At 42.5% G+C, this 13,269-nt stretch overlaps 1 protein-coding gene across 1 annotated transcript in view; it reads right to left on the minus strand.

The window, feature by feature from the left end:
* Positions 1–13,269, minus strand: part of ERC2 (ELKS/RAB6-interacting/CAST family member 2) — a gene marked incomplete at its 3' end in the record, with an annotated part of 410,931 nt that overhangs the window by 291,496 nt on the left and 106,166 nt on the right. Inside the window, exons 4-5 of the mRNA XM_082768536.1 lie at positions 5,806–5,880; positions 474–515 (exon numbers count right to left, since the gene is read on the minus strand). Coding sequence (XP_082624662.1) covers positions 474–515; positions 5,806–5,880 — 117 coding nt within the window. The remainder of the gene's footprint in view (positions 1–473; positions 516–5,805; positions 5,881–13,269) is intronic.

Genomic DNA, 13,269 nt, shown 5'->3' on the forward strand with positions numbered 1-13,269 from the left:
CAACCCAACAAATGAGTTTCTACGGTAAAGTTTCAAGAATCTGGAAATAAGATCTTATATTTCCAGCCCCTACCAAAAAAATAAATAAATAGTAAGGCAAAAAATATATACTGTATCAGTCTTTCATCCTCTGAAACGATGAGTAAGAAAAAAAAATTGCTACTCTTATATAATTTCAAATACATTTGGTACATTTAATAAACTATGCCTATGAAAAATTTTGCTTGTAGAGCATTCCACAAGCAATCAGCAACAAATATTTGAAATTTCACATTTAATAAAACTTGTATGTCAGTGTGCAAATACACAAATACTATACACAACTAGTCTTACCATAAATTTTTCCAATTTAATGCAGTGAATATTGAGGTTTATTTCTGAAGACAAGGGGAAGTGAAATCTCATGCAATCTTAAAAATAGGAGTATATTGCACTGCAAACACACACACACTTTTGCAGAACCAAACCCATACCTGAAATATCAAAGCTGGATCAATACATAAAGATGGCTCTTTCTGCAAGTAAGGTAAACCACAGATATTTTCATTTACAGCTTACCAGCTTAAGACTTCTTAATTCATGTTGTTAAACGATATAAATTTCAGGATAGTCAATGCTGTACAGTTAGGATGAGCTTTATGTTATCAGTAGGCAACTCATTCTGATTTTTGCTCTCAATATCACTGGTTTAAGTCTGGAACTGTGAACAAGATGAGTAAATTTTGACCTAGTGGTAAACAATTTGGATGTAAGTTGTAAGCGAAGATATCAGTGACCTGGCATCTGCCTGCAAACAAAATTCAAGGAAGTATGCATGGGTGCAATGTCAATTTGTCAATTAAAGGAATGCATTTCAATACATTGGCTTTATTTTGTGCTTTAGCAGACAAAGATTTAGGCATGAGAAAAAAAAAAAAAAGTTACTTGTTCCGGTGGAAAAAAAAAAAAAAATATTCTGGCTTTCTATTCAACACAAATCATAAAATTACATGAAAGCTGTTAGATATTTATTTACACCTTATATTAGTGTGCATTTGCTACCTCTAGCTTCCACATGCTGTATTTTGTATTTTTGTATTTATTTTCAGGACTTGAGAGGCCTCTTTTATATGAAGATACCTCATGTAGGTTATCTACAGACTATAATCTCTTTTCTATCTACGGAGCTCTAACTTTATCTCTTTGATATACACAAAAAAACTAAACTCCTAAAGTTATTCATTATAATGCATGCTTGATAAACTTTTTTAAACATTCTAATGACTTTTGTCTGAACACTACCCAGTTTATCAACATGTTTTTTTTTAATCCATTGACATTAAAAGAAAACACGGCCTTCCAGTAACTGTTGTACATGTGCCAAACGTAAGTTCTCCTTTACACTCCTAATTAAGGTCTTAAAGATAGAGGTAGGGTGGCATTTCATCTTGTCATTTTATAGAAATTTTGTATAAAATACAACAACTATCACTGAGTATCTAACAGGGACTCATCTTACTTCAAAATTCTGTTAAACACTTCAATCAACAAATATTATTCTCTGAGCTTTATAAACAACTAAACCAGGTCTTGCTTACATGCCTAATTATCAGTAAAATTTCCTGTAACATAATTCCAGTGTCATTCTGTAAACATGGAAGATTCAGGACAGAGCGCCTGCTAGAGACTCTCCATGAGAGAACAGAGCTTTAGGCAACTGTTGAATAATTTCTTCTTTAAAGGAAGTTTATGCTGTGAACTTGACAAATAAAGGAACTGGCTAACCCAACAACAATCTCCATAAATATGAGTTATTTATACGAAAAGTATTCTGAAAAATTCTTACAAGGGGAAATACAACCGTCAGCTACTGAGATGCTGCAAAAGAGGAAGGGACAGTGTTTTCCAACCCATCAAACCCACAGCACTAGAGTCAGGAAACATTCTGCCCCTACCTTTAATTTGCCTATTCTTTTACCCTTGCTCTCTGCCTTAGTTACAGATCACTGGAATTACTCATTGTGGAAAGTACAAGAAGAATCCACTGACTCTATATGTCTTTATAACACTGCAATGAGAGGAAAACCATTCAGAATGTCTTTTTGAACTCATTCCTATTCAAGAAATGCTATGCATCAATTAAAGCACCCAGGCTTCCATTTCATATTCAATGTGTAGCTGACTCAATTCATTCAAACAGAATGGCTGTGGGACCTTCCTTTCCAGCATACTTGAAGGGTTAAAAGTTTTTATTTTTAGCCAAATCTCTAATGTCTCTTCAGAACCTTCCTACCCAAGAGAGATGGAAGCCAAGAGAAACAGGCATGTGTCCTTGGACAAGAGGTACGACAGATGGGGAAAGGGATAGGAAGTATTCAGCAGTGGCAAAGCCAGAAGAAGACCATGGGAAAGAATAGAAGTAGTTTGTGAGTAGGGAAAACTGCCTCCTGGTAGAGCCTGGGGAGCCAGGGATGGGACTGTGACAAAAACTAGTGTGAAGGGGAAGTGAAATGCACTGAGTGTGATAAAGAGAAATGTCTACCTGCTTGGAGCCTTGGCAAGGTGGGGGGAGGGTATGGGATCAGCTTGCCATATTAGAGGGCAATCCTCCCCCTCCTTCTATCCTCAACATTGCAGGGAAATTATTGCTTCAATGCTCGATCATTTAAAACAAATGTTTCACTTTTTTTTTTTTTTTTCCAAAACAAATGTTGCCTGGATTAAGACAATTTAAATTTGCAAATTTTCCAAAGCTGGGATTTCTAATGAAAACTGCTGATTAATCATGTAGATTTCAACATCTTCTTTTCAATATTAGACCTACTTTAGAAAGGGCAACCTCAAAGCAGTGCTCAGAGCAAAAGACAGACCTGTGTGCCTTGGAGCTGAGGGGCAGCTCCACCTCTGAATGCTCCAGCAACATGATTACAGCCTCTCCCATGACAAATGAAAGCCCTGGTTATTACAAAGATCAGATTTTTTATAAACAGAAGATGACACTATTCCCAGCTCTCCTGGGACACAAAGACTGTCTTCCTGAACAGACACTGTAAGAGAAGCTCTAACTATACATTTACATTTTTGTATTTTCTGTATGTGTCCCCACCCCATCCCATACTCCCTCATTCTTTTCAAAGAATTCTAGTACACAAAGAGGAATTGGGAATTATTTTGTAAACATAACTTTTTTTTTCTTGTTACATTTTGTTGATAACCCACATGGAAGACCATAAACTATTCTAAGCACACTATTTCAGTATCACAAAAATATTAAATTTGTTATACTGAATATTAATAGGAAGAAAAAAAAAAAAAAAACAGGTTTCTCAGCGAGTGTCCTACTTTGCCAAAATACACGTTTAAATTTCATACAGACTTCTGAACTGGAATAAATAGTGAAATTCCAAGGAAAATGCACATAAGATTATGGAATATTGAAATTGAAGTATCTTCTCTGCTGTTCATATAATCCAAACTAATTATTATCCATTAATAGGCAGATACTGCATTTAGGAATTTACTGCTGCTGTTGTCACTGTGTGTTAACTGCAGCCTTCAGACATACTGAACTCATTTGCTCATAACAGAAGTCACTGGCAAAATGAGACCTTTAATTTGCACTTCTTTCAAGACTGAAATGAAAGACCACCATTAATGTATTTGAGGCAGCATCACAGATTATCCTGAGCATGGTATTTTTCTTAAAGACAGATTCCAGATTCATAGCATTATGTGAAAATATCTTTTTAAATTAGCTTTTTTTTTTCTTTCATTATTGTGGGAAGAAAAGCCACAACATTTCAGTAATATTATATATCAAGAAGAATAAACTGTGTTTAGGACTAAGATAGGTGTTTCATCACATTTTGTCATACCACTACTGATACAAAAAATATGTTCCTTAAGTTGGATGTAAAACAGTGACCAAATAACCACCAACGGAAGTATTGTTAGCCCTCCTGAAACTTTTGTTTGTTTGGTCTCAGGTTTGGGGGTTTAGTTTTCCTGAGGCATAGGGGGAGTTGGTTTGTGGTATTTGAGTCTTTTAAAAAGTAACATTTAATTCTCATTACTCAGCAATGCTGTGCTTGTTTTTTAATCAAGTCTTACCAAGAAAACAAAATAAGGATGGTGGAGATTTTTAACACTCATTTTAAACAACATAGTGTTTCACTAAGCTCTAGAGAACTCACACATTTGTAGAGTGAAGACAAGGTTGTCTGCTTACAAAAGTAAAATAAAGCTGCAAGTGACTTTTACTGACAAATAGAAAATAGGCTATACAAAATCCAGTTAATAGCTGATAAAAGCCCTTCCCCACCAACAAATGCTTCTACTCTAGTTTGACAGTAGTTACCATGATCAGTCTTGGCAAACCACAAATAGTTTTCAAAAAGAGAAGTAGTACTTCTTTAATGCAGGAACATGAGTAATATTCAGCTCAGTGCTGAACAATCAGTAAATTATCAGTACAGATAAGAATAGCTGCTATTTGTGATGTCAACTTATAGTGTTCTGTGAGTACTCTGTTATGGCTTAGATCTGCCTTCATTTACACAGATTTCTTACTATAATTCTACAGATTTTCATTATGATGCTTCTTGTTATATCAATTTCATATTCCAAAACCATGCACACATTATTTTTACTTACAAATAAAGCTCTTATGCTTTTCTGTATAATTTCTGCATTATTTCATTATTAAAACACTTGAGAGCCAGTCCTTTATACTACAGAATAAATGGGCCAGACTTGGAAATAAGGAAAAACAATAGGAGAAATTGCTATGTAAATGTTTTCTGAATAGCACTACTCCAAATTTGTCTGAAATACACAATTGACATGTATATGTCTAAGATACGAAATCTAGTATGCCAGTTTGTTCATTTACAAGAGTTTTGATTAATTTGTAATGAACTCGACTTTTTATAGAAACAAGTGAAGAGAAAGACAAATATTTATCAAGTGTCTTTAAAAGAGACACATTTCTGCCTTCAGAAAGGCAGCTTTATAAGTTTACCAAGTATATGTTTTATATGTATGAAATTACAGGCCTTCAGATTTCATCTCTTTTCATCCCTAGCTCTGGACAGCAATGGATGCAGAATAATTTTGGTTTAAAGGTTGGAGAAAGAAATACTTATTATTCTTAGCTTCACAGCAAAGTAAATTGAAAAGTAAAAGCAAACATTTAATAGTAAAAGTTATAAACTGAGTAGCTGTGGGTTAACCCTGGCTGGCAGCTGAGCAGCACACAGTGGCATGCTCACTCTCCCTCAGTGGGGTGGGGAAGAAAATCAGAAGGGCAAAAGTGAGAAAACTTGTTCTTTGAGATAAGGCTAGTTTAATAGATAAAGAAAAACTATGTGTGCTAGCAAAACATACAGAATTCATTCGTTAATTCCCATCAACAGGCAGACGTTTAGCCATTTCCAGGAAAACAGGGTTTCATCACACATCTGCTCTGTGGGAAGATAAATGCCGTAACTCTGAATGCTCCCCCCACTTCAGTTTCACTGAATAGCATGCCATTATATGGTATGGAATATCCCTCTGCTCAACTGAGGCCAGCTGTCCCAGCTGCATTCCCACCTTGACTCTTGTCCACCTGCAGCCTGTTCGCTGGGAGGGTGGAGTGAGAAACAGAGAAAGCCTTGATGCTGTATAAGCATAGCTCAGCAACAACTAAAATAGCTGAGCTATCAATTGGTGTTTTGGTCACTAATCCCAACCAGCACCTTACAGACTGCTATGAAGAAAATTACCTCCATCCCAGCCATTCAAGCTAAAAAAATGAATGTATAGGAAAACATGCAAAGACCATACCTTCATTTCAATAACTGTTTGAAGAGCCTTTGTCTTTGCTGGCTCAGGCTGAAGTTGGGTTCTTCTATGTAACTCCTGTGGAGGGACACGATAGAAATAAGCCTGATGACTCATCTTTCCATTATTTTAATCACTCATGAACGTATTGCAGCAAAACAGAAGTCTGATTATTAGAGCATGCAACTCCAAATGCTACAGGTGCTTCCCTCTCTATAATCCCTCTAACACCACTGTAGTCCCTTTCTTATATTACAGTCAAGTCTGCTGGCACATGCACTATTACTGAAACCTCTATCAATAATTAATGTCAACTGTGACAAAGCCAGCAAGTAATTTCTTAGTCCAAATGCAACACTGCTGTTTCTGCCTAGATATCAAAATTTAGTCCATTCAGTTGTGCTACTAGTTCAAATACTGTTAAGAGTCATGTACATGTAAAATCTTCTACTGTTGTTTCATTTTAGTTTTTCCACTGATACCTGAAATAAGCGATTTAAAAACATTATATTTAAATTTGATGTTTTAAGGATAGTAATTACATAGTGGGCTGATGCAACATCCTCTACATTAGCAATAACATTTCAGTTTTCACATTTTCGTATTTTTTACTCGTTGTACTGAACACAAAGCAGAAAAAGATTTTAATCATTAGATAAGACATACAATTAACAGAATTAGTGCCTACTGGTCATTGTAAAAAGAGAGAACAAAGATGGCATCACTCAGGCTCTTACAAAACACAGTTGTATCTTGGTCTAAGGTATCACAAAAAAAATGCACATTTACATAGAGCAATGTAGAGCTGTAATGAAACATTACTTCAGAATTTGATGATGCTTATACCCCTCCTACAAACGGTCCAACCAATTTGTAAGAAACCAAAATAGGACAGACTTGGCCATACACAGTTCCCCTCAAAAGGGCAGGACTGCCAAGGCAGATATCTTTCTCACCCTGGTTTTCCTGCACATCAGTGCTCTACATTCACACCTGAGCTAACTTTATAACAATGACCAATACATTTTTGCCTGGTAGGCTGAGAAGCTGGATGCGTTCACTGAAAGACAGGTTAACTGACTCCAGAACCTGAGCTATTGTGTATTCCAAATCGTGCTTCTCCCAGATCGTCTTGAAATTCAGGAAAAAGAGTAATCAAAAAACATAACACCGTGATCCTTATCATCTTCACCATTACATAGTGCAAATATTCACTATTTGTACAGTACCTACCTGTCGTGGTTTAACCCGACCGGCAGCTAAACACCACGCAGCCGTTCGCTCACCCTCCCCCCTCCCTCTCTGGGACGGGGGAGAGAAATGGAAAGTGAAGCCCGTGAGTTGAGATAAAGACAGTTTAATAAGACAGGAAAAAAAATAACAAAAATAATAATAACAATAATAATAATGATGATACAATGGTGATAATACGAAAGTAATAATAGTATGTACAAACAAGTGATGCACAATGCAATTGCTCACCACCCGCTGACCGATGCCCAGCCTAACCCCGAGCAGTCCGGCCCCCTCCCCCCGGCTAGCCACCCCTATATATTGTTTAGCATGACGTCAGATGGTATGGAATACCCCTTTGGCTAGTTTGGGTCACCTGTCCTGGGTCTGTCCCCTCCCAGCTCTTACTGCACCCCCCAGCCTGCCCGTTGGCAGGACAGAGCAAAGGCTGAGATGTCCTTGGCTTAGTATAAGCACTGCTCTGCAACAATTAAAGCATCGGGGTGTTATCAGCACTCTTCTCATTCTAAGCCAAAACACAGCATTCCACCAGCTACTAGGAAGAAAATTAATTCTGTGCTAACTGAAACCAGGACATCTATCCACCCCTTATTCCATACCATTTATGTCATGCTCAGGTTACACTCTTTTCCATACATTCTAATTAGTCACCTATAGTAATCATGGTAGTGATAACATACAGTATAATATACTATTTAACATGGTGCAATTCAGTTCATGGGCTATTCTCACCCAGTATTAAATCTCCTTGAGGTACACACCGGACCTCTCCGTTCTTTTGCATCACCCACCAAGTATATCCAGGTCCCTGAGCGAAAACAATTCCACGAATAGGTTTGCCTTTTCCTGAGGCAGGAGTAGCCCAGACTGTTTTACCCAGCATATTTTTTACATGCACTACAGGAACTTTATCCCCATCTACAGTACGTAACAGGTTTGATTGGGCAGGTCCAGCTCGGTTGGTAGATCCCCTAGTATTGACTAACCAGGTGGCCTTTGCCAAATGCATATCCCAGTTTTTGAACGTCCCAGCGCCCATTGCTTTCAAGGTAGTCTTTAACAGGCCATTGTATCGTTCAACTTTCCCGGAGGCTGGTGCATGATAGGGGATGTGATACACCCATTCAATACCATGTTCTTTGGCCCAAGTGTCTATAAGGTTGTTTCGGAAGTGAGTCCCATTGTCTGATTCTATTCTTTCTGGGGTGCCATGTCGCCATAGGACTTGCTTTTCAAGGCCCAGGATGGTGTTCCGGGCGGTAGCATGAGGCACAGGATATGTTTCCAGCCATCCGGTGGTTGCTTCCACCATTGTAAGTACGTGGCGCTTGCCATTGCGAGTTTGAGGGAGTGTGATGTAATCAATCTGCCAGGCCTCTCCATATTTATATTTCAGCCATCGTCCTCCATACCAAAGAGGCTTTGACCGTTTGGCTTGCTTGATTGCAGCACATGTTTCACAGTCATGAATAACCTGTGCTATAGCGTCCATGATCAAGTCCACCCCTCGATCACGAGCCCATCTGTATGTTGCATCTCTACCTTGATGGCCTGAGGTGTCATGGGCCCATCGGGCTATAAATAATTCACCTTTATGCTGCCAATCCAGGTCCACCTGAGCTACTTCAATCTTAGCAGCCTGATCCACCTGCTGGTTGTTTTGATGTTCTTCAGTAGCCCGATTCTTGGGCACATGAGCATCTACGTGGCGTACTTTCACAGCCAGGTTCTCTACCCAAGCAGCAATATCTTGCCACAATGCAGCAGCCCAGATAGGTTTGCCCCTACGCTGCCAGTTGTTTTGCTTCCATTGCTGTAACCATCCCCACAGGGCATTTGCTACCATCCATGAATCGGTGTAGAGATAGAGAACTGGCCATTTTTCTCGTTCAGCAATGTCTAAAGCCAGCTGAATGGCTTTCACTTCTGCAAACTGACTCGATTCACCTTCTCCCTCAGCAGCTTCTGCAACTCGTCGCGTAGGACTCCATACAGCAGCCTTCCATCTCCGATGCTTCCCCACAATACGACAGGACCCATCAGTGAACAGGGCATATTTCTTTTCATTCTCTGGCAACTGGTTGTACAGTGGGGCTTCTTCAGCACGACCCACCTCCTCCTCTGATGATATCCCAAAGTATTTGCCTTCTGGCCAGTCCATGATCACTTCCAATATTCCTGGGCGACTGGGGTTTCCTATTCGAGCCCGCTGAGTAATCAGTGCAACCCACTTGCTCCATGTAGCATCAGTTGCATGATGCGTAGAGGGGACCCTTCCCTTGAACATCCAGCCTAGTACCGGTAATCGGGGTGCTAGGAGGAGCTGCGCTTCAGTACCGACCACCTCCGAAGCAGATCGAACTCCTTCATATGCTGCCAATATCTCCTTTTCAGTTGGAGTATAGCGGGCCTCAGATCCTCTGTATCCCCGACTCCAAAACCCCAGAGGCCGACCTCGAGTTTCCCCAGGTTCTTTCTGCCAGAGGCTCCAGGTGGGGCCGTTCTCCCCGGCTGCAGTGTAGAGCACATTCTTTACATCTGGTCCTGTTCGAACTGGCCCAAGGGCTACTGCATGGACTATTTCCTGCTTGATTTGTTCAAAGGCTTGTCGTTGTTCAGGGCCCCATTCAAACTCATTCTTCTTACGAGTTACTTGGTAGAGTGGGTTTACAATCAGACTGTAATTTGGGATGTGCATTCTCCAAAACCCCACAACACCTAGGAAAGTCTGTGTTTCTTTTTTGTTAGTTGGTGGAGACATAGCTGTTATTTTGTTGATCACATCCATTGGGATTTGACGACGTCCATCTTGCCATTTTATTCCTAAAAACTGGATCTCCCGTGCAGGTCCTTTGACTTTATTTTGTTTTATGGCAAAACCGGCTTTCAGAAGGATTTGGACTATTTTCTTCCCTTTCTCGAAAACTTCCTCTGCTGTGTCACCCCACACAATAATGTCATCGATGTACTGCAGGTGTTCAGGAGCTTCCCCCTGCTCTAGTGCAGACTGGATCAGCCCATGGCAAATGGTAGGGCTGTGTTTCCACCCCTGGGGCAGCCTATTCCAAGTATATTGGACTCCCCTCCAAGTGAAGGCAAATTGTGGCCTGCACTCTGCTGCTAGAGGGATGGAGAAAAATGCATTAGCGATATCAATTGTGGCGTACCACTTGGCTGCCTTCGATTCAAGTTCATACTGAAGTTCCAGCATGTCCGGCACTGCAGCACTCAGTGGTGGCGTGACTTCGTTCAGGCCGCGATAGTCCACTGTTAGTCTCCACTCGCCATTAGACTTTCGCACTGGCCATATGGGACTATTGAAAGGTGAATGAGTCTTGCTGATCACTCCTTGGCTCTCCAATTGACGAATTAGCTTATGGATGGGAATCAGGGAGTCTCGGTTGGTGCGATATTGCCGCCGGTGCACAGTTGTGGTAGCAATTGGCACTTGCTGTTCTTCGACCCTCAGCAACCCCACAACAGAGGGGTCCTCTGAGAGACCAGGCAAGGTAGATAATTGTTTAATGCCCTCTGTCTCTAAGGCAGCAATACCAAAAGCCCACCGGAACCCTTTTGGGTCCTTGCAGTATCCTCTTCTAAGATAGTCTATGCCAAGGATACATGGAGCATCCGGACCAGTCACAATGCGGTGCTTTTCCCACTCATTCCCAGTCAGACTCACTTCAGCCTCCAATACAGTCAACTGCTGAGATCCCCCTGTCACTCCACAAATATAGATGGGCTCTGGTCCTTTATAGCTCGATGGCATTATAGTACATTGTGCACCGGTGTCTACTAAAGCCTTATACTTCTGTGCGCGTGATGTGCCAGGCCATCGAATCCACACAGTCCAATAAACTCGATTGTCCCTTTCCTCCCCCTGGCTGGAGGCAGGGCCCCCCTAATCCTGGTCAGAATCTTCCTTGTTTCTGTGTTTGAAGGACTGTCTGCTGGAAGTTGGAGCAGCAAACTTTTCGGAGAATCCCTTTTTCCTGATTGTTTTCTTTTGCAACTCGCGTACCCGTGCCTCTAGGGTCGCGGTAGATTTTCCATCCCACTTTCTCATGTCCTCTCCATGGTCTCGTAAGTAAAACCACAGGGTGGCACGGGGTGAGTACCCACCATATCGTCTTCCTTGTGTGGGTGAACGCCTACCCCTGACAGCTGAGACACTGCTTTGTACAGGTGCGAAGGAGAATAATCTCTCTTCAAGTTGGTGAACCTTTTCAGAAAGTTTCTCCCAAGTGTTCTCCTTTGGTCGGTGGACACTGGTTGGTTCAGGTGGGGAGGACAATAGATTCTCTTCAAGTTGGTGAACCTTTTCAGAAAGTTTCTCCACAGCTGAGACGCAGGCCTGTAAGGAAGAGGAGAGACTTTCTTCGTACTGCCGGAGTTGTTTAGCCGCTTCACCCACTGTGGGTTCCTCATCCTCTTTCCAGGCCATTATTGCCAATGAGCTGGCATATGATGATGGTGCACTCCGTACAAACTTCCGCCACATGGGTCGTGTACACTTGACTTCATCTGGATCTGTGGATGTTTGTTTGAGGTCTGGATCCTCATAAATCACTTCCCGTACGGCTAATTCCCTCAGGTACTGGATTCCCTTCTCCATAGTGGTCCACTTGCCTGGTAGACATAAAATATCTTCCTTGAAGGGATACCTTTCCCTCACAGCTGAGAGGAGACGCCTCCAGAGGCTGGTGGGTCGTGCTCCATCTGCAATTGCTTTGTCAATGCCGGCGTCTCGAGCAAGGGATCCCAGCCGCTTGGCTTCCCTGCCGTCTAATTCCACACAATTGGCTCCAGAGTCCCAGCACCGGAGCAGCCAGGTGACAAGCTGCTCACCTATACAGCGACCAAAATCTTTTCGCACATCTCGTAGCTCGCGCTCGTTTAGGCTTCGGGTAGTTACTGTTGCTCTTTCGGCATCCTCATCTTCCTCCTCCTGAATCCTTGACGGCCCAGCGTCGTCATCATCTTCGTCATCTCTATACTTAGTTTTGGCAGAAGCCTTACCTGGATTGGCAGAAGACTCTCTGCGTTCTAAACGACTTGAATTTCTATACCATATTTTCACCTTCTCTACAGGGGCAGCTTGCACTGCTACTGCTCGTTTCTCTGACTTTGTTACAGGGTCTGCCACAGGGGTTGGAATGCCCTCTGCAGGGTCAACTTGCACTGCTACAGCTCGTTTCTCTGACACGGCCACAGGAGCTGGAGCGGCTACAGGAGCTGGAGCAGTTGCAGGAACCGGAGCTGTAGCGGCTACAGGAGCTGGAGCTGGAGCTGGAGCAGTTGCAGGAGCTGGGACTGGAGCAGCAGTAGGAGCTGGAGCTGGAGCGGCTTCAGGAGCTGGAGCTGGAGCAGCTTCAGGAGCTGGGACTGGAGCAGTTGCAGGAACTGGGACTGGAGTAGCGGCCGGAGCTGGAACTGGAGCGACTGCAGGAACTGGGACTGGAGCAGCTGCAGGAGCTGGGACTGGAGCGGCTGCAGGAGCTGGGACTGGAGCGGCTGCAGGAGCTGGAGCTGGAGCGGCTGCAGGAGCTGGGACTGGAGCGGCTGCAGGAGCTGGGACTGGAGCGGCTGCAGGAGCTGGGACTGGAGCGGCTGCAGGAGCTGGGACTGGAGCGGCTGCAGAATCCACCGTAGGGGTCACAGTGGCCGTTGGATCTGTCACAGGGTTTGGAGTGGCCGCAGGGTCTGTCACTAAGTTGACAGCAGTATCAATGGCAGCTCGATAGGCATGAGCCAGGCCCCAGCACGTTACAATGATTTGTGTTACTTTGGAACTGCCAGAATCATTACACCTTTTTTTCAAGCATTCTGCCAGTTTTTGAGGATTTTGCCATTGTTCAGGGGTGAATTTCCAACACACTGGGGGTGCCAACTGCTCTAGATGCCTGCCCATATCCACCCATACTCCCTGCCACCCACAACTATACTGCCTCCGGGCAGATCTCCAGATGAGCTTCATAAGTAGTTGTTTAACTTTAAGCAGAATCTGAAGTGCATTCATGAGGCAGAACAACAAGACTATGGTATTCTGAGTATTCCAGAAATATTCAATATCTTGGAGAGCTATTGTGACAAGCTCAGGGGATAAGAGGGTGGTGAAGGAGGAAGGCAGAGTGACCCAGGAGGATACAGGGGTGGTGAAGGAGAAAGGGAGAGTAAGCAAGTAAGGAAAAATATCCTCCCCTTTCCCCTCCA

Source organism: Aythya marila (genome assembly GCF_965140915.1).
Source record: "Aythya marila genome assembly, chromosome: 10".
NCBI lineage: Eukaryota > Metazoa > Chordata > Aves > Anseriformes > Anatidae > Aythya > Aythya marila.